Source organism: Falco cherrug, chromosome Z (genome assembly GCF_023634085.1).
Source record: "Falco cherrug isolate bFalChe1 chromosome Z, bFalChe1.pri, whole genome shotgun sequence".
In the NCBI taxonomy this organism is placed as follows: domain Eukaryota; kingdom Metazoa; phylum Chordata; class Aves; order Falconiformes; family Falconidae; genus Falco; species Falco cherrug.
The window spans coordinates 9856236-9875463 of record NC_073720.1 but is presented as its reverse complement, the minus strand read 5'-3'; the positions used below and the strand labels follow the sequence as shown (position 1 = coordinate 9875463).

The following is a 19228-nucleotide window of genomic DNA, read 5'->3' as shown; positions in this document are numbered from 1 at the left end:
GCCTAGAACAGCAGAGTTGGCGCTGCAAGGTGTTTTTGAAGCAGCGCAGGCAGAGAGTTGTGGTGAGCAATGCCTGAAGCTGCAAGAGCCAGCGACCCCGAGTTGGGTCTGTGCCGTGCCGCTCCCTCCTAGACTCATGGCATGGTTTGGGATGGGTGGGGTTGGGCTGGGAGGGACCCTCAGAGGTCGCCGGGCCCCAACCCGCCAGCAAGGGGCAGGGCCGTCTCAAGTAGAGGAGGTTCTGAGAGCCCCGTCCAGGCTGACCTGGGAGGTTTCCAGGGACGGGGCGCGCCCCACCTCTGTGGGCAACGTGTTGCAGCGTTTTGCCTCCCGGTTGGTCGCAGCGTGTTGCCTTCCTTGTAGGGAGCGTGAGCCGCCCCTCGTTTGGTTTGAAGCCAGTCCCCGCTGTGGTGTGGCTGCAGGCCCTTTGACCGAGTCGTCGGCCATCTTTCTTGTGAGCCCCCTGGAAGTGCCGAAAGGCCGCAGTAAGGTCTCCGCGGGGCCTTCCCTGCTGCAGGCTGAAGAAGCCCGTCTCTCTGAGCCTTTCGTCGCAGGAGAGGCGTTGCAAGGCTCTGACGGTGTCTGTGGCCCTGCTGTGGACGCGCTGCAAGAGGTGCGAGGCCTCCCTGTAGCGAGGCCTCCAGAGCTGAGGATCAGTTGGTGGAAAGCGGGGCGGGGGGGTGGGAACTGTGGAGGAGACGGGCCGACACGGAGGCTCGGGGTGACGCTGGCTGTTGAAAGCCTGGGAGAGGTTTTTGAGAGAGGTGGAGGAAAGCGCCTCCTTGGGGAGAGGTGTCAAGGGGGAGAGTGGGCACGGGGCCTGCAGAGCCCGTGTGGGGCAGGGCTTGGAGCAGGTGCTGAGTGGCGGTGGCTTCGCGCCACGCCGAAGGCTCGTTCCTTGTGCTTGTGAGACAAGATGCATTGGGCAAGGTCTTTGCAACAGGTCTTTATTTTGTGTGGAGTGAATAAATAGGTGAATAAATAGGTGAAGTCCCGCGGTGGCAATAAATAAGAGTTGTATAAATAAGGGGGTCAGTCAGTGGGGGCGGAGGGCGCGGGGCCGTTGCTGCAGCGGCTGTTGGCGTGGCTGAGGGTAGGCGGGATGAGAGAGGTGGGGCTGGGTCCGCCGGGGCTCCAGAAGTGTTGTTGTCGGTGTGGTGGGGCCGTGCGCTGTGCGCGTTGGCCGCGGTGCTTGGGCTAACGGCGCATGGTGCGGGTGAGGTTGTGGAGGCGTTGGAAGCAGGCGCGAGCTTCGAGGCGGACGTGGTCCCAGGCGCAGGCGCTGTGGTTGTGGGTGTGGAGGAAGTCCTGGATGTGCGTGAAGTACCTGTCGATGCTGAGTCGCTGCCTTTTGAAGAGCGTGGCGCTGGCTGTCGGGCATTGCTCCAGGCGTTGGATGTAGTGCTGTAGGTGGTTGAGGAGGTGGTGGCGCGCGCCGGTGTCCCAGTGTTGTGGGGCGCTGTCGTTGCTGAGGGTGTGGAAGAGGTGCTGTAGGATGCGGAGGGCGGGTGGGGGCGGCGGCTTGCTGTGGGTGGCTGGTGTGGAGGAGGGTGTCGGGGAAGCGGAAGGGCGCCTGGTGTTGCTGGCAGGGCTGTGTCGGGCTGGGAGCCATGGCCTGGAGGAGCCGGAGGCCGTCCCAGGGGAAGGTGTCGTCGCCGGGCCGCAGGTGGTGGCAGGCGAGGGCCGGTGGCGAGAGCCGTCAGGAGGAGCAGGAGCGGCGTGGCGCCGTGCGTCAGGCGGGGCTGCGGGGTTGCGGGCGCTGTCATGGTGGTTGGGTGGGTGTCGCTGTGCAGGAGCCCGGGCAGGCTTGGTGGTGTTGCGGGTGGTCGCTGTGCTTGGTGTGGTGCCGGGTGGCCGGCTTTATGTGGCGCGGCGGCTTCCCCTTCCTCGCTTTCCGATGGCAGCGAGTTTCCGGCTGTGGCTTTCAGTTTTGGCTGGTGGCTGTGGTGGTCTTGGGGAAGTGCGTTGTTGGGGTGGCCGTGGGTGGGGAGAGCGGTGGCGGTGCTTTGGCGGTGGTGTGTCGTGGGGAGGTTGGCTGTAGTGGTCGCGCGGGGGATGCGCAAGCGCCGGGGCAGAGCCCCTGGGGGCAGCTGTGCCGGGGAGGTGTGTCAGGGTTTCCCTGTTGGCTGCAGGGCGAGCTGTGGTGCCTCTTCTCCGCAGCTGAAGTTTCCCTTCCTGCCCAAGTGTCTTTTCCGCCTGTAATGGCCTGGTGTTGTCCGTGGTGTGTTTTCCTTTCACTTGTGTCTGGCCTTTGTTTTCGTCTTAGCTGGTCTTTCCTTTTCGTGTTGGGAAGGGTTGTGAAGTGATGTCACTTGTCAGAGCGTGGGGAGCCCCCTCCTGGAGCGAGGGCCTGGGGGTGGGGGCGGCTTGGGAGGAGGTGGCTCTGGGGGTAGGCACTTGAGCGTGGGCTGTGTTCCCGCATGGATCTGCCCCGTTGAAGCTGACGGGCACGGGGAGGAAAGGCTTGAGGGAAAAGGAAGAGGAAGAAGGGAAGAGTTTTGCTGCGGTTGCTGTTGCTGCCTTGGCCGCCTTGGCTGCCCGGCTGTGGTCCCGTGGGTGCACGTGCCCGCCCCTGTATCCCCGGGGTCTTGTGTTTTGTCTGCCCCCGGGGCTGAGGTGGGCCTGGAGACGGAACCGTGGCCCGTAAGTGAAGGGTCCCATGTTTGGGATGGCCTGAGGCCCTGCTCCTCTGAAGAGGAGGGGTGCCCAAGAGTCCTCGGGAGGTGGAGCCGGGGCAGCCAGCGTAGCTGCGGAGCTGGAGTGGCAGGAGGAGGAGGTTGCGCTGGCTGAGTTGTTGAGGTCCCTTGCAAGAGGGAGGATGGCATTGTGCTTGCGTGAGGGAGGCTGCCCCGTGTTTCCTGAAAGCGTGTGGAGCAGGCGAAAGGTGTGAAGGGTGTTGGTGGTGGCGGGCCGGGAGCCACGCTGTTGTCAGGCAGCGTTGTGTTGGAGGGTGCAGTGCTTGGGGTGGTGGCGCGTGCACGGTGGTTGGGCGTAGGTAGGTGCCGTCACGGCAGGAGGTAGGCTGACGTTGGAGGTCGCCGGCTGGACCTTGTCCGTGTTGCCCTAGAACAGCAGAGTTGGCGCTGCAAGGTGTTTTGAAGCAGCGCAGGCAGAGAGTTGTGGTGAGCAATGCCTGAAGCTGCAAGAGCCAGCGACCCCGAGTTGGGTCTGTGCCGTGCCGCTCCCTCCTAGACTCATGGCATGGTTTGGGCTGGGTCGGGTTGGGCTGGGAGGGACCCTCAGAGGTCGCCGGGCCCAACCCGCCAGCAAGGGGCAGGGCCGTCTCAAGTAGAGGAGGTTCTGAGAGCCCCGTCCAGGCTGACCTGGGAGGTTTCCAGGGACGGGGCGCGCCCCACCTCTGTGGGCAACGTGTTGCAGCGTTTTGCCTCCCGGTTGGTCGCAGCGTGTTGCCTTCCTTGTAGGGAGCGTGAGCCGCCCCTCGTTTGGTTTGAAGCCAGTCCCCGCTGTGGTGTGGCTGCAGGCCCTTTGACCGAGTCGTCGGCCATCTTTCTTGTGAGCCCCCTGGAAGTGCCGAAAGGCCGCAGTAAGGTCTCCGCGGGGCCTTCCCTGCTGCAGGCTGAAGAAGCCCGTCTCTCTGAGCCTTTCGTCGCAGGAGAGGCGTTGCAAGGCTCTGACGGTGTCTGTGGCCCTGCTGTGGACGCGCTGCAAGAGGTGCGAGGCCTCCCTGTAGCGAGGCCTCCAGAGCTGAGGATCAGTTGGTGGAAAGCGGGGCGGGGGGTGGGAACTGTGGAGGAGACGGGCCGACACGGAGGCTCGGGTGACGCTGGCTGTTGAAAGCCTGGGAGAGGTTTTTGAGAGAGGTGGAGGAAAGCGCCTCCTTGGGGAGAGGTGTCAAGGGGGAGAGTGGGCACGGGGCCTGCAGAGCCCGTGTGGGGCAGGGCTTGGAGCAGGTGCTGAGTGGCGGTGGCTTCGCGCCACGCCGAAGGCTCGTTCCTTGTGCTTGTGAGACAAGATGCATTGGGCAAGGTCTTTGCAACAGGTCTTTATTTTGTGTGGAGTGAATAAATAGGTGAATAAATAGGTGAAGTCCCGCGGTGGCAATAAATAAGAGTTGTATAAATAAGGGTCAGTCAGTGGGGGCGGAGGGCGCGGGGCCGTTGCTGCAGCGGCTGTTGGCGTGGCTGAGGGTAGGCGGGATGAGAGAGGTGGGGCTGGGTCCGCCGGGGCTCCAGAAGTGTTGTTGTCGGTGTGGTGGGGCCGTGCGCTGTGCGCGTTGGCCGCGGTGCTTGGGCTAACGGCGCATGGTGCGGGTGAGGTTGTGGAGGCGTTGGAAGCAGGCGCGAGCTTCGAGGCGGACGTGGTCCCAGGCGCAGGCGCTGTGGTTGTGGGTGTGGAGGAAGTCCTGGATGTGCGTGAAGTACCTGTCGATGCTGAGTCGCTGCCTTTTGAAGAGCGTGGCGCTGGCTGTCGGGCATTGCTCCAGGCGTTGGATGTAGTGCTGTAGGTGGTTGAGGAGGTGGTGGCGCGCGCCGGTGTCCCAGTGTTGTGGGGCGCTGTCGTTGCTGAGGGTGTGGAAGAGGTGCTGTAGGATGCGGAGGGCGGGTGGCGGCGGCTTGCTGTGGGTGGCTGGTGTGGAGGAGGGTGTCGGGGAAGCGGAAGGGCGCCTGGTGTTGCTGGCAGGGCTGTGTCGGGCTGGGAGCCATGGCCTGGAGGAGCCGGAGGCCGTCCCAGGGGAAGGTGTCGTCGCCGGGCCGCAGGTGGTGGCAGGCGAGGGCGGTGGCGAGAGCCGTCAGGAGGAGCAGGAGCGGCGTGGCGCCGTGCGTCAGGCGGGGCTGCGGGGTTGCGGGCGCTGTCATGGTGGTTGGGTGGGTGTCGCTGTGCAGGAGCCCGGGCAGGCTTGGTGGTGTTGCGGGTGGTCGCTGTGCTTGGTGTGGTGCCGGGTGGCCGGCTTTATGTGGCGCGGCGGCTTCCCCTTCCTCGCTTTCCGATGGCAGCGAGTTTCCGGCTGTGGCTTTCAGTTTTGGCTGGTGGCTGTGGTGGTCTTGGGGAAGTGCGTTGTTGGGGTGGCCGTGGGTGGGGAGAGCGGTGGCGGTGCTTTGGCGGTGGTGTGTCGTGGGGAGGTTGGCTGTAGTGGTCGCGCGGGGGGATGCGCAAGCGCCGGGGCAGAGCCCCTGGGGGCAGCTGTGCCGGGGAGGTGTGTCAGGGTTTCCCTGTTGGCTGCAGGGCGAGCTGTGGTGCCTCTTCTCCGCAGCTGAAGTTTCCCTTCCTGCCCAAGTGTCTTTTCCGCCTGTAATGGCCTGGTGTTGTCCGTGGTGTGTTTTCCTTTCACTTGTGTCTGGCCTTTGTTTTCGTCTTAGCTGGTCTTTCCTTTTCGTGTTGGGAAGGGTTGTGAAGTGATGTCACTTGTCAGAGCGTGGGGAGCCCCCTCCTGGAGCGAGGGCCTGGGGGTGGGGGCGGCTTGGGAGGAGGTGGCTCTGGGGGTAGGCACTTGAGCGTGGGCTGTGTTCCCGCATGGATCTGCCCCGTTGAAGCTGACGGGCACGGGGAGGAAAGGCTTGAGGGAAAAGGAAGAGGAAGAAGGGAAGAGTTTTGCTGCGGTTGCTGTTGCTGCCTTGGCCGCCTTGGCTGCCCGGCTGTGGTCCCGTGGGTGCACGTGCCCGCCCCTGTATCCCCGGGGTCTTGTGTTTTGTCTGCCCCCGGGGCTGAGGTGGGCCTGGAGACGGAACCGTGGCCCGTAAGTGAAGGGTCCCATGTTTGGGATGGCCTGAGGCCCTGCTCCTCTGAAGAGGAGGGGTGCCCAAGAGTCCTCGGGAGGTGGAGCCGGGGCAGCCAGCGTAGCTGCGGAGCTGGAGTGGCAGGAGGAGGAGGTTGCGCTGGCTGAGTTGTTGAGGTCCCTTGCAAGAGGGAGGATGGCATTGTGCTTGCGTGAGGGAGGCTGCGCCGTGTTTCCTGAAAGCGTGTGGAGCAGGCGAAAGGTGTGAAGGGTGTTGGTGGTGGCGGGCCGGGAGCCACGCTGTTGTCAGGCAGCGTTGTGTTGGAGGGTGCAGTGCTTGGGGTGGTGGCGCGTGCACGGTGGTTGGGCGTAGGTAGGTGCCGTCACGGCAGGAGGTAGGCTGACGTTGGAGGTCGCCGGCTGGACCTTGTCCGTGTTGCCCTAGAACAGCAGAGTTGGCGCTGCAAGGTGTTTTGAAGCAGCGCAGGCAGAGATGAGCAATGCCTGAAGCTGCAAGAGCCAGCGACCCCGAGTTGGGTCTGTGCCGTGCCGCTCCCTCCTAGACTCATGGCATGGTTTGGGCTGGGTCGGGTTGGGCTGGGAGGGACCCTCAGAGGTCGCCGGGCCCAACCCGCCAGCAAGGGGCAGGGCCGTCTCAAGTAGAGGAGGTTCTGAGAGCCCCGTCCAGGCTGACCTGGGAGGTTTCCAGGGACGGGGCGCGCCCCACCCTCTGTGGGCAACGTGTTGCAGCGTTTTGCCTCCCGGTTGGTCGCAGCGTGTTGCCTTCCTTGTAGGGAGCGTGAGCCGCCCCTCGTTTGGTTTGAAGCCAGTCCCCGCTGTGGTGTGGCTGCAGGCCCTTTGACCGAGTCGTCGGCCATCTTTCTTGTGAGCCCCCTGGAAGTGCCGAAAGGCCGCAGTAAGGTCTCCGCGGGGCCTTCCCTGCTGCAGGCTGAAGAAGCCCGTCTCTCTGAGCCTTTCGTCGCAGGAGAGGCGTTGCAAGGCTCTGACGGTGTCTGTGGCCCTGCTGTGGACGCGCTGCAAGAGGTGCGAGGCCTCCCTGTAGCGAGGCCTCCAGAGCTGAGGATCAGTTGGTGGAAAGCGGGGCGGGGGGTGGGAACTGTGGAGGAGACGGGCCGACACGGAGGCTCGGGTGACGCTGGCTGTTGAAAGCCTGGGAGAGGTTTTTGAGAGAGGTGGAGGAAAGCGCCTCCTTGGGGAGAGGTGTCAAGGGGGAGAGTGGGCACGGGGCCTGCAGAGCCCGTGTGGGGCAGGGCTTGGAGCAGGTGCTGAGTGGCGGTGGCTTCGCGCCACGCCGAAGGCTCGTTCCTTGTGCTTGTGAGACAAGATGCATTGGGCAAGGTCTTTGCAACAGGTCTTTATTTTGTGTGGAGTGAATAAATAGGTGAATAAATAGGTGAAGTCCCGCGGTGGCAATAAATAAGAGTTGTATAAATAAGGGGGTCAGTCAGTGGGGGCGGAGGGCGCGGGGCCGTTGCTGCAGCGGCTGTTGGCGTGGCTGAGGGTAGGCGGGATGAGAGAGGTGGGGCTGGGTCCGCCGGGGCTCCGGAAGTGTTGTTGTCGGTGTGGTGGGGCCGTGCGCGTGCGCGTTGGCCGCGGTGCTTGGGCTAACGGCGCATGGTGCGGGTGAGGTTGTGGAGGCGTTGGAAGCAGGCGCGAGCTTCGAGGCGGACGTGGTCCCAGGCGCAGGCGCTGTGGTTGTGGGTGTGGAGGAAGTCCTGGATGTGCGTGAAGTACCTGTCGATGCTGAGTCGCTGCCTTTTGAAGAGCGTGGCGCTGGCTGTCGGGCATTGCTCCAGGCGTTGGATGTAGTGCTGTAGGTGGTTGAGGAGGTGGTGGCGCGCGCCGGTGTGTCCCAGTGTTGTGGGGCGCTGTCGTTGCTGAGGGTGTGGAAGAGGTGCTGTAGGATGCGGAGGGCTGGTGGCGGCGGCTTGCTGTGGGTGGCTGGTGTGGAGGAGGGTGTCGGGGAAGCGGAAGGGCGCCTGGTGTTGCTGGCAGGGCTGTGTCGGGCTGGGAGCCATGGCCTGGAGGAGCCGGAGGCCGTCCCAGGGGAAGGTGTCGTCGCCGGGCCGCAGGTGGTGGCAGGCGAGGGCGGTGGCGAGAGCCGTCAGGAGGAGCAGGAGCGGCGTGGCGCCGTGCGTCAGGCGGGGGCTGCGGGGTTGCGGGCGCTGTCATGGTGGTTGGGTGGGTGTCGCTGTGCAGGAGCCCGGGCAGGCTTGGTGGTGTTGCGGGTGGTCGCTGTGCTTGGTGTGGTGCCGGGTGGCCGGCTTTATGTGGCGCGGCGGCTTCCCCTTCCTCGCTTTCCGATGGCAGCGAGTTTCCGGCTGTGGCTTTCAGTTTTGGCTGGTGGCTGTGGTGGTCTTGGGGAAGTGCGTTGTTGGGGTGGCCGTGGGTGGGGAGAGCGGGTGGCGGTGCTTTGGCGGTGGTGTGTCGTGGGGAGGTTGGCTGTAGTGGTCGCGCGGGGGATGCGCAAGCGCCGGGGCAGAGCCCCTGGGGGCAGCTTGTGCCGGGGAGGTGTGTCAGGGTTTCCCTGTTGGCTGCAGGGCGAGCTGTGGTGCCTCTTCTCCGCAGCTGAAGTTTCCCTTCCTGCCCAAGTGTCTTTTCCGCCTGTAATGGCCTGGTGTTGTCCGTGGTGTGTTTTCCTTTCACTTGTGTCTGGCCTTTGTTTTCGTCTTAGCTGGTCTTTCCTTTTCGTGTTGGGAAGGGTTGTGAAGTGATGTCACTTGTCAGAGCGTGGGGAGCCCCCTCCTGGAGCGAGGGCCTGGGGGTGGGGGCGGCTTGGGAGGAGGTGGCTCTGGGGGTAGGCACTTGAGCGTGGGCTGTGTTCCCGCATGGATCTGCCCCGTTGAAGCTGACGGGCACGGGGAGGAAAGGCTTGAGGGAAAAGGAAGAGGAAGAAGGGAAGAGTTTTGCTGCGGTTGCTGTTGCTGCCTTGGCCGCCTTGGCTGCCCGGCTGTGGTCCCGTGGGTGCACGTGCCCGCCCCTGTATCCCGGGGTCTTGTGTTTTGTCTGCCCCCGGGGCTGAGGTGGGCCTGGAGACGGAACCGTGGCCCGTAAGTGAAGGGTCCCATGTTTGGGATGGCCTGAGGCCCTGCTCCTCTGAAGAGGAGGGGTGCCCAAGAGTCCTCGGGAGGTGGAGCCGGGGCAGCCAGCGTAGCTGCGGAGCTGGAGTGGCAGGAGGAGGAGGTTGCGCTGGCTGAGTTGTTGAGGTCCCTTGCAAGAGGGAGGATGGCATTGTGCTTGCGTGAGGGAGGCTGCCCCGTGTTTCCTGAAAGCGTGTGGAGCAGGCGAAAGGTGTGAAGGGTGTTGGTGGTGGCGGGCCGGGAGCCACGCTGTTGTCAGGCAGCGTTGTGTTTGGAGGGTGCAGTGCTTGGGGTGGTGGCGCGTGCACGGTGGTTGGGCGTAGGTAGGTGCCGTCACGGCAGGAGGTAGGCTGACGTTGGAGGTCGCCGGCTGGACCTTGTCCGTGTTGCCCTAGAACAGCAGAGTTGGCGCTGCAAGGTGTTTTGAAGCAGCGCAGGCAGAGAGTTGTGGTGAGCAATGCCTGAAGCTGCAAGAGCCAGCGACCCCGAGTTGGGTCTGTGCCGTGCCGCTCCCTCCTAGACTCATGGCATGGTTTGGGCTGGGTCGGGTTGGGCTGGGAGGGACCCTCAGAGGTCGCCGGGCCCAACCCGCCAGCAAGGGGCAGGGCCGTCTCAAGTAGAGGAGGTTCTGAGAGCCCCGTCCAGGCTGACCTGGGAGGTTTCCAGGGACGGGGCGCGCCCCACCTCTGTGGGCAACGTGTTGCAGCGTTTTGCCTCCCGGTTGGTCGCAGCGTGTTGCCTTCCTTGTAGGGAGCGTGAGCCGCCCCTCGTTTGGTTTGAAGCCAGTCCCCGCTGTGGTGTGGCTGCAGGCCCTTTGACCGAGTCGTCGGCCATCTTTCTTGTGAGCCCCCTGGAAGTGCCGAAAGGCCGCAGTAAGGTCTCCGCGGGGCCTTCCCTGCTGCAGGCTGAAGAAGCCCGTCTCTCTGAGCCTTTCGTCGCAGGAGAGGCGTTGCAAGGCTCTGACGGTGTCTGTGGCCCTGCTGTGGACGCGCTGCAAGAGGTGCGAGGCCTCCCTGTAGCGAGGCCTCCAGAGCTGAGGATCAGTTGGTGGAAAGCGGGGCGGGGGGTGGGAACTGTGGAGGAGACGGGCCGACACGGAGGCTCGGGTGACGCTGGCTGTTGAAAGCCTGGGAGAGGTTTTTGAGAGAGGTGGAGGAAAGCGCCTCCTTGGGGAGAGGTGTCAAGGGGGAGAGTGGGCACGGGGCCTGCAGAGCCCGTGTGGGGCAGGGCTTGGAGCAGGTGCTGAGTGGCGGTGGCTTCGCGCCATGCCGAAGGCTCGTTCCTTGTGCTTGTGAGACAAGATGCATTGGGCAAGGTCTTTGCAACAGGTCTTTATTTTGTGTGGAGTGAATAAATAGGTGAATAAATAGGTGAAGTCCCGCGGGTGGCAATAAATAAGAGTTGTATAAATAAGGGGGTCAGTCAGTGGGGCGGGAGGGCGCGGGGCCGTTGCTGCAGCGGCTGTTGGCGTGGCTGAGGGTAGGCGGGATGAGAGAGGTGGGGCTGGGTCCGCCGGGGCTCCAGAAGTGTTGTTGTCGGTGTGGTGGGGCCGTGCGCGTGTGCGCGTTGGCCGCGGTGCTTGGGCTAACGGCGCATGGTGCGGGTGAGGTTGTGGAGGCGTTGGAAGCAGGCGCGAGCTTCGAGGCGGACGTGGTCCCAGGCGCAGGCGCTGTGGTTGTGGGTGTGGAGGAAGTCCTGGATGTGCGTGAAGTACCTGTCGATGCTGAGTCGCTGCCTTTTGAAGAGCGTGGCGCTGGCTGTCGGGCATTGCTCCAGGCGTTGGATGTAGTGCTGTAGGTGGTTGAGGAGGTGGTGGCGCGCGCCGGTGTCCCAGTGTTGTGGGGCGCTGTCGTTGCTGAGGGTGTGGAAGAGGTGCTGTAGGATGCGGAGGGCGGTGGCGGCGGCTTGCTGTGGGTGGCTGGTGTGGAGGAGGGTGTCGGGGAAGCGGAAGGGCGCCTGGTGTTGCTGGCAGGGCTGTGTCGGGCTGGGAGCCATGGCCTGGAGGAGCCGGAGGCCGTCCCAGGGGAAGGTGTCGTCGCCGGGCCGCAGGTGGTGGCAGGCGAGGGCGGTGGCGAGAGCCGTCAGGAGGAGCAGGAGCGGCGTGGCGCCGTGCGTCAGGCGGGGCTGCGGGGTTGCGGGCGCTGTCATGGTGGTTGGGTGGGTGTCGCTGTGCAGGAGCCCGGGCAGGCTTGGTGGTGTTGCGGGTGGTCGCTGTGCTTGGTGTGGTGCCGGGTGGCCGGCTTTATGTGGCGCGGCGGCTTCCCCTTCCTCGCTTTCCGATGGCAGCGAGTTTCCGGCTGTGGCTTTCAGTTTTGGCTGGTGGCTGTGGTGGTCTTGGGGAAGTGCGTTGTTGGGGTGGCCGTGGGTGGGGAGAGCGGTGGCGGTGCTTTGGCGGTGGTGTGTCGTGGGGAGGTTGGCTGTAGTGGTCGCGCGGGGGATGCGCAAGCGCCGGGGCAGAGCCCCTGGGGGCAGCTGTGCCGGGGAGGTGTGTCAGGGTTTCCCTGTTGGCTGCAGGGCGAGCTGTGGTGCCTCTTCTCCGCAGCTGAAGTTTCCCTTCCTGCCCAAGTGTCTTTTCCGCCTGTAATGGCCTGGTGTTGTCCGTGGTGTGTTTTCCTTTCACTTGTGTCTGGCCTTTGTTTTCGTCTTAGCTGGTCTTTCCTTTTCGTGTTGGGAAGGGTTGTGAAGTGATGTCACTTGTCAGAGCGTGGGGAGCCCCCTCCTGGAGCGAGGGCCTGGGGGTGGGGGCGGCTTGGGAGGAGGTGGCTCTGGGGGTAGGCACTTGAGCGTGGGCTGTGTTCCCGCATGGATCTGCCCCGTTGAAGCTGACGGGCACGGGGAGGAAAGGCTTGAGGGAAAAGGAAGAGGAAGAAGGGAAGAGTTTTGCTGCGGTTGCTGTTGCTGCCTTGGCCGCCTTGGCTGCCCGGCTGTGGTCCCGTGGGTGCACGTGCCCGCCCCTGTATCCCCGGGGTCTTGTGTTTTGTCTGCCCCCGGGGCTGAGGTGGGCCTGGAGACGGAACCGTGGCCCGTAAGTGAAGGGTCCCATGTTTGGGATGGCCTGAGGCCCTGCTCCTCTGAAGAGGAGGGGTGCCCAAGAGTCCTCGGGAGGTGGAGCCGGGGCAGCCAGCGTAGCTGCGGAGCTGGAGTGGCAGGAGGAGGAGGTTGCGCTGGCTGAGTTGTTGAGGTCCCTTGCAAGAGGGAGGATGGCATTGTGCTTGCGTGAGGGAGGCTGCCCCGTGTTTCCTGAAAGCGTGTGGAGCAGGGGAAAGGTGTGAAGGGTGTTGGTGGTGGCGGGCCGGGAGCCACGCTGTTGTCAGGCAGCGTTGTGTTGGAGGGTGCAGTGCTTGGGGTGGTGGCGCGTGCACGGTGGTTGGGCGTAGGTAGGTGCCGTCACGGCAGGAGGTAGGCTGACGTTGGAGGTCGCCGGCTGGACCTTGTCCGTGTTGCCCTAGAACAGCAGAGTTGGCGCTGCAAGGTGTTTTGAAGCAGCGCAGGCAGAGAGTTGTGGTGAGCAATGCCTGAAGCTGCAAGAGCCAGCGACCCCGAGTTGGGTCTGTGCCGTGCCGCTCCCTCCTAGACTCATGGCATGGTTTGGGCTGGGTCGGGTTGGGCTGGGAGGGACCCTCAGAGGTCGCCGGGCCCAACCCGCCAGCAAGGGGCAGGGCCGTCTCAAGTAGAGGAGGTTCTGAGAGCCCCGTCCAGGCTGACCTGGGAGGTTTCCAGGGACGGGGCGCGCCCCACCTCTGTGGGCAACGTGTTGCAGCGTTTTGCCTCCCGGTTGGTCGCAGCGTGTTGCCTTCCTTGTAGGGAGCGTGAGCCGCCCCTCGTTTGGTTTGAAGCCAGTCCCCGCTGTGGTGTGGCTGCAGGCCCTTTGACCGAGTCGTCGGCCATCTTTCTTGTGAGCCCCCTGGAAGTGCCGAAAGGCCGCAGTAAGGTCTCCGCGGGGCCTTCCCTGCTGCAGGCTGAAGAAGCCCGTCTCTCTGAGCCTTTCGTCGCAGGAGAGGCGTTGCAAGGCTCTGACGGTGTCTGTGGCCCTGCTGTGGACGCGCTGCAAGAGGTGCGAGGCCTCCCTGTAGCGAGGCCTCCAGAGCTGAGGATCAGTTGGTGGAAAGCGGGGCGGGGGGTGGGAACTGTGGAGGAGACGGGCCGACACGGAGGCTCGGGTGACGCTGGCTGTTGAAAGCCTGGGAGAGGTTTTTGAGAGAGGTGGAGGAAAGCGCCTCCTTGGGGAGAGGTGTCAAGGGGGAGAGTGGGCACGGGGCCTGCAGAGCCCGTGTGGGGCAGGGCTTGGAGCAGGTGCTGAGTGGCGGTGGCTTCGCGCCACGCCGAAGGCTCGTTCCTTGTGCTTGTGAGACAAGATGCATTGGGCAAGGTCTTTGCAACAGGTCTTTATTTTGTGTGGAGTGAATAAATAGGTGAAGTCCCGCGGTGGCAATAAATAAGAGTTGTATAAATAAGGGGGTCAGTCAGTGGGGGCGGAGGGCGCGGGGCCGTTGCTGCAGCGGCTGTTGGCGTGGCTGAGGGTAGGCGGGATGAGAGAGGTGGGGCTGGGTCCGCCGGGGCTCCAGAAGTGTTGTTGTCGGTGTGGTGGGGCCGTGCGCTGTGCGCGTTGGCCGCGGTGCTTGGGCTAACGGCGCATGGTGCGGGTGAGGTTGTGGAGGCGTTGGAAGCAGGCGCGAGCTTCGAGGCGGACGTGGTCCCAGGCGCAGGCGCTGTGGTTGTGGGTGTGGAGGAAGTCCTGGATGTGCGTGAAGTACCTGTCGATGCTGAGTCGCTGCCTTTTGAAGAGCGTGGCGCTGGCTGTCGGGCATTGCTCCAGGCGTTGGATGTAGTGCTGTAGGTGGTTGAGGAGGTGGTGGCGCGCGCCGGTGTCCCAGTGTTGTGGGGCGCTGTCGTTGCTGAGGGTGTGGAAGAGGTGCTGTAGGATGCGGAGGGCGGTGGCGGCGGCTTGCTGTGGGTGGCTGGTGTGGAGGAGGGTGTCGGGGAAGCGGAAGGGCGCCTGGTGTTGCTGGCAGGGCTGTGTCGGGCTGGGAGCCATGGCCTGGAGGAGCCGGAGGCCGTCCCAGGGGAAGGTGTCGTCGCCGGGCCGCAGGTGGTGGCAGGCGAGGGCGGTGGCGAGAGCCGTCAGGAGGAGCAGGAGCGGCGTGGCGCCGTGCGTCAGGCGGGGCTGCGGGGTTGCGGGCGCTGTCATGGTGGTTGGGTGGGTGTCGCTGTGCAGGAGCCCGGGCAGGCTTGGTGGTGTTGCGGGTGGTCGCTGTGCTTGGTGTGGTGCCGGGTGGCCGGCTTTATGTGGCGCGGCGGCTTCCCCTTCCTCGCTTTCCGATGGCAGCGAGTTTCCGGCTGTGGCTTTCAGTTTTGGCTGGTGGCTGTGGTGGTCTTGGGGAAGTGCGTTGTTGGGGTGGCCGTGGGTGGGGAGAGCGGTGGCGGTGCTTTGGCGGTGGTGTGTCGTGGGGAGGTTGGCTGTAGTGGTCGCGCGGGGGATGCGCAAGCGCCGGGGCAGAGCCCCTGGGGGCAGCTGTGCCGGGGAGGTGTGTCAGGGTTTCCCTGTTGGCTGCAGGGCGAGCTGTGGTGCCTCTTCTCCGCAGCTGAAGTTTCCCTTCCTGCCCAAGTGTCTTTTCCGCCTGTAATGGCCTGGTGTTGTCCGTGGTGTGTTTTCCTTTCACTTGTGTCTGGCCTTTGTTTTCGTCTTAGCTGGTCTTTCCTTTTCGTGTTGGGAAGGGTTGTGAAGTGATGTCACTTGTCAGAGCGTGGGGAGCCCCCTCCTGGAGCGAGGGCCTGGGGGTGGGGGCGGCTTGGGAGGAGGTGGCTCTGGGGGTAGGCACTTGAGCGTGGGCTGTGTTCCCGCATGGATCTGCCCCGTTGAAGCTGACGGGCACGGGGAGGAAAGGCTTGAGGGAAAAGGAAGAGGAAGAAGGGAAGAGTTTTGCTGCGGTTGCTGTTGCTGCCTTGGCCGCCTTGGCTGCCCGGCTGTGGTCCCGTGGGTGCACGTGCCCGCCCCTGTATCCCCGGGGTCTTGTGTTTTGTCTGCCCCCGGGGCTGAGGTGGGCCTGGAGACGGAACCGTGGCCCGTAAGTGAAGGGTCCCATGTTTGGGATGGCCTGAGGCCCTGCTCCTCTGAAGAGGAGGGGTGCCCAAGAGTCCTCGGGAGGTGGAGCCGGGGCAGCCAGCGTAGCTGCGGAGCTGGAGTGGCAGGAGGAGGAGGTTGCGCTGGCTGAGTTGTTGAGGTCCCTTGCAAGAGGGAGGATGGCATTGTGCTTGCGTGAGGGAGGCTGCCCCGTGTTTCCTGAAAGCGTGTGGAGCAGGGGAAAGGTGTGAAGGGTGTTGGTGGTGGCGGGCCGGGAGCCACGCTGTTGTCAGGCAGCGTTGTGTTGGAGGGTGCAGTGCTTGGGGTGGTGGCGCGTGCACGGTGGTTGGGCGTAGGTAGGTGCCGTCACGGCAGGAGGTAGGCTGACGTTGGAGGTCGCCGGCTGGACCTTGTCCGTGTTGCCCTAGAACAGCAGAGTTGGCGCTGCAAGGTGTTTTGAAGCAGCGCAGGCAGAGAGTTGTGGTGAGCAATGCCTGAAGCTGCAAGAGCCAGCGACCCCGAGTTGGGTCTGTGCCGTGCCGCTCCCTCCTAGACTCATGGCATGGTTTGGGCTGGGTCGGGTTGGGCTGGGAGGGACCCTCAGAGGTCGCCGGGCCCAACCCGCCAGCAAGGGGCAGGGCCGTCTCAAGTAGAGGAGGTTCTGAGAGCCCCGTCCAGGCTGACCTGGGAGGTTTCCAGGGACGGGGCGCGCCCCACCTCTGTGGGCAACGTGTTGCAGCGTTTTGCCTCCCGGTTGGTCGCAGCGTGTTGCCTTCCTTGTAGGGAGCGTGAGCCGCCCCTCGTTTGGTTTGAAGCCAGTCCCCGCTGTGGTGTGGCTGCAGGCCCTTTGACCGAGTCGTCGGCCATCTTTCTTGTGAGCCCCCTGGAAGTGCCGAAAGGCCGCAGTAAGGTCTCCGCGGGGCCTTCCCTGCTGCAGGCTGAAGAAGCCCGTCTCTCTGAGCCTTTCGTCGCAGGAGAGGCGTTGCAAGGCTCTGACGGTGTCTGTGGCCCTGCTGTGGACGCGCTGCAAGAGGTGCGAGGCCTCCCTGTAGCGAGGCCTCCAGAGCTGAGGATCAGTTGGTGGAAAGCGGGGCGGGGGGTGGGAACTGTGGAGGAGACGGGCCGACACGGAGGCTCGGGTGACGCTGGCTGTTGAAAGCCTGGGAGAGGTTTTTGAGAGAGGTGGAGGAAAGCGCCTCCTTGGGGAGAGGTGTCAAGGGGGAGAGTGGGCACGGGGCCTGCAGAGCCCGTGTGGGGCAGGGCTTGGAGCAGGTGCTGAGTGGCGGTGGCTTCGCGCCACGCCGAAGGCTCGTTCCTTGTGCTTGTGAGACAAGATGCATTGGGCAAGGTCTTTGCAACAGGTCTTTATTTTGTGTGGAGTGAATAAATAGGTGAAGTCCCGCGGTGGCAATAAATAAGAGTTGTATAAATAAGGGGGTCAGTCAGTGGGGGCGGAGGGCGCGGGGCCGTTGCTGCAGCGGCTGTTGGCGTGGCTGAGGGTAGGCGGGATGAGAGAGGTGGGGCTGGGTCCGCCGGGGCTCCAGAAGTGTTGTTGTCGGTGTGGTGGGGCCGTGCGCGTGCGCGTTGGCCGCGGTGCTTGGGCTAACGGCGCATGGTGCGGGTGAGGTTGTGGAGGCGTTGGAAGCAGGCGCGAGCTTCGAGGCGGACGTGGTCCCAGGCGCAGGCGCTGTGGTTGTGGGTGTGGAGGAAGTCCTGGATGTGCGTGAAGTACCTGTCGATGCTGAGTCGCTGCCTTTTGAAGAGCGTGGCGCTGGCTGTCGGGCATTGCTCCAGGCGTTGGATGTAGTGCTGTAGGTGGTTGAGGAGGTGGTGGCGCGCGCCGGTGTCCCAGTGTTGTGGGGCGCTGTCGTTGCTGAGGGTGTGGAAGAGGTGCTGTAGGATGCGGAGGGCGGTGGCGGCGGCTTGCTGTGGGTGGCTGGTGTGGAGGAGGGTGTCGGGGAAGCGGAAGGGCGCCTGGTGTTGCTGGCAGGGCTGTGTCGGGCTGGGAGCCATGGCCTGGAGGAGCCGGAGGCCGTCCCAGGGGAAGGTGTCGTCGCCGGGCCGCAGGTGGTGGCAGGCGAGGGCGGTGGCGAGAGCCGTCAGGAGGAGCAGGAGCGGCGTGGCGCCGTGCGTCAGGCGGGGCTGCGGGGTTGCGGGCGCTGTCATGGTGGTTGGGTGGGTGTCGCTGTGCAGGAGCCCGGGCAGGCTTGGTGGTGTTGCGGGTGGTCGCTGTGCTTGGTGTGGTGCCGGGTGGCCGGCTTTATGTGGCGCGGCGGCTTCCCCTTCCTCGCTTTCCGATGGCAGCGAGTTTCCGGCTGTGGCTTTCAGTTTTGGCTGGTGGCTGTGGTGGTCTTGGGGAAGTGCGTTGTTGGGGTGGCCGTGGGTGGGGAGAGCGGTGGCGGTGCTTTGGCGGTGGTGTGTCGTGGGGAGGTTGGCTGTAGTGGTCGCGCGGGGGATGCGCAAGCGCCGGGGCAGAGCCCCTGGGGGCAGCTGTGCCGGGGAGGTGTGTCAGGGTTTCCCTGTTGGCTGCAGGGCGAGCTGTGGTGCCTCTTCTCCGCAGCTGAAGTTTCCCTTCCTGCCCAAGTGTCTTTTCCGCCTGTAATGGCCTGGTGTTGTCCGTGGTGTGTTTTCCTTTCACTTGTGTCTGGCCTTTGTTTTCGTCTTAGCTGGTCTTTCCTTTTCGTGTTGGGAAGGGTTGTGAAGTGATGTCACTTGTCAGAGCGTGGGGAGCCCCCTCCTGGAGCGAGGGCCTGGGGGTGGGGGCGGCTTGGGAGGAGGTGGCTCTGGGGGTAGGCACTTGAGCGTGGGCTGTGTTCCCGCATGGATCTGCCCCGTTGAAGCTGACGGGCACGGGGAGGAAAGGCTTGAGGGAAAAGGAAGAGGAAGAAGGGAAGAGTTTTGCTGCGGTTGCTGTTGCTGCCTTGGCCGCCTTGGCTGCCCGGCTGTGGTCCCGTGGGTGCACGTGCCCGCCCCTGTATCCCCGGGGTCTTGTGTTTTGTCTGCCCCCGGGGCTGAGGTGGGCCTGGAGACGGAACCGTGGCCCGTAAGTGAAGGGTCCCATGTTTGGGATGGCCTGAGGCCCTGCTCCTCTGAAGAGGAGGGGTGCCCAAGAGTCCTCGGGAGGTGGAGCCGGGGCAGCCAGCGTAGCTGCGGAGCTGGAGTGGCAGGAGGAGGAGGTTGCGCTGGCTGAGTTGTTGAGGTCCCTTGCAAGAGGGAGGATGGCATTGTGCTTGCGTGAGGGAGGCTGCCCCGTGTTTCCTGAAAGCGTGTGGAGCAGGGGAAAGGTGTGAAGGGTGTTGGTGGTGGCGGGCCGGGAGCCACGCTGTTGTCAGGCAGCGTTGTGTTGGAGGGTGCAGTGCTTGGGGTGGTGGCGCGTGCACGGTGGTTGGGCGTAGGTAGGTGCCGTCACGGCAGGAGGTAGGCTGACGTTGGAGGTCGCCGGCTGGACCTTGTCCGTGTTGCCCTAGAACAGCAGAGTTGGCGCTGCAAGGTGTTTTGAAGCAGCGCAGGCAGAGAGTTGTGGTGAGCAATGCCTGAAGCTGCAAGAGCCAGCGACCCCGAGTTGGGTCTGTGCCGTGCCGCTCCCTCCTAGACTCATGGCATGGTTTGGGCTGGGTCGGGTTGGGCTGGGAGGGACCCTCAGAGGTCGCCGGGCCCAACCCGCCAGCAAGGGGCAGGGCCGTCTCAAGTAGAGGAGGTTCTGAGAGCCCCGTCCAGGCTGACCTGGGAGGTTTCCAGGGACGGGGCGCGCCCCACCTCTGTGGGCAACGTGTTGCAGCGTTTTGCCTCCCGGTTGGTCGCAGCGTGTTGCCTTCCTTGTAGGGAGCGTGAGCCGCCCCTCGTTTGGTTTGAAGCCAGTCCCCGCTGTGGTGTGGCTGCAGGCCCTTTGACCGAGTCGTCGGCCATCTTTCTTGTGAGCCCCCTGGAAGTGCCGAAAGGCCGCAGTAAGGTCTCCGCGGGGCCTTCCCTGCTGCAGGCTGAAGAAGCCCGTCTCTCTGAGCCTTTCGTCGCAGGAGAGGCGTTGCAAGGCTCTGACGGTGTCTGTGGCCCTGCTGTGGACGCGCTGCAAGAGGTGCGAGGCCTCCCTGTAGCGAGGCCTCCAGAGCTGAGGATCAGTTGGTGGAAAGCGGGGCGGGGGGTGGGAACTGTGGAGGAGACGGGCCGACACGGAGGCTCGGGTGACGCTGGCTGTTGAAAGCCTGGGAGAGGTTTTTGAGAGAGGTGGAGGAAAGCGCCTCCTTGGGGAGAGGTGTCAAGGGGGAGAGTGGGCACGGGGCCTGCAGAGCCCGTGTGGGGCAGGGCTTGGAGCAGGTGCTGAGTGGCGGTGGCTTCGCGCCACGCCGAAGGCTCGTTCCTTGTGCTTGTGAGACAAGATGCATTGGGCAAGGTCTT

At 64.5% G+C, this 19228-nt stretch overlaps 4 protein-coding genes and 2 pseudogenes across 9 annotated transcripts in view; 1 reads left to right on the top strand and 5 right to left on the bottom strand.

Moving 5' to 3' along the window:
* The window catches only part of UBAP2 (ubiquitin associated protein 2), a 121809-nt gene that overhangs the window by 86625 nt on the left and 15956 nt on the right, over positions 1-19228 (top strand). The gene's annotated exons all lie outside the window — the stretch shown is intronic.
* Positions 1191-2224, bottom strand: LOC129734670 (interferon-like; annotated as a pseudogene).
* On the bottom strand, positions 4246-5100 carry LOC129734681 (interferon-like; annotated as a pseudogene).
* LOC129734678 (interferon-like) lies at positions 10353-11381 on the bottom strand. Its single transcript, XM_055698460.1, has one exon. The coding sequence runs from the start codon at positions 10921-10923 to the stop codon at positions 10360-10362; it is 564 nt and encodes a 187-aa protein (XP_055554435.1). The 5' UTR covers positions 10924-11381; the 3' UTR covers positions 10353-10359.
* On the bottom strand, positions 13393-14421 carry LOC129734677 (interferon-like). Its single transcript, XM_055698459.1, has one exon. The coding sequence runs from the start codon at positions 13961-13963 to the stop codon at positions 13400-13402; it is 564 nt and encodes a 187-aa protein (XP_055554434.1). The 5' UTR covers positions 13964-14421; the 3' UTR covers positions 13393-13399.
* LOC129734673 (interferon-like) lies at positions 16411-17460 on the bottom strand. The gene has a single exon (XM_055698455.1). It carries the CDS (start codon positions 17000-17002, stop codon positions 16439-16441), a length of 564 nt encoding a protein of 187 aa, XP_055554430.1. The 5' UTR covers positions 17003-17460; the 3' UTR covers positions 16411-16438.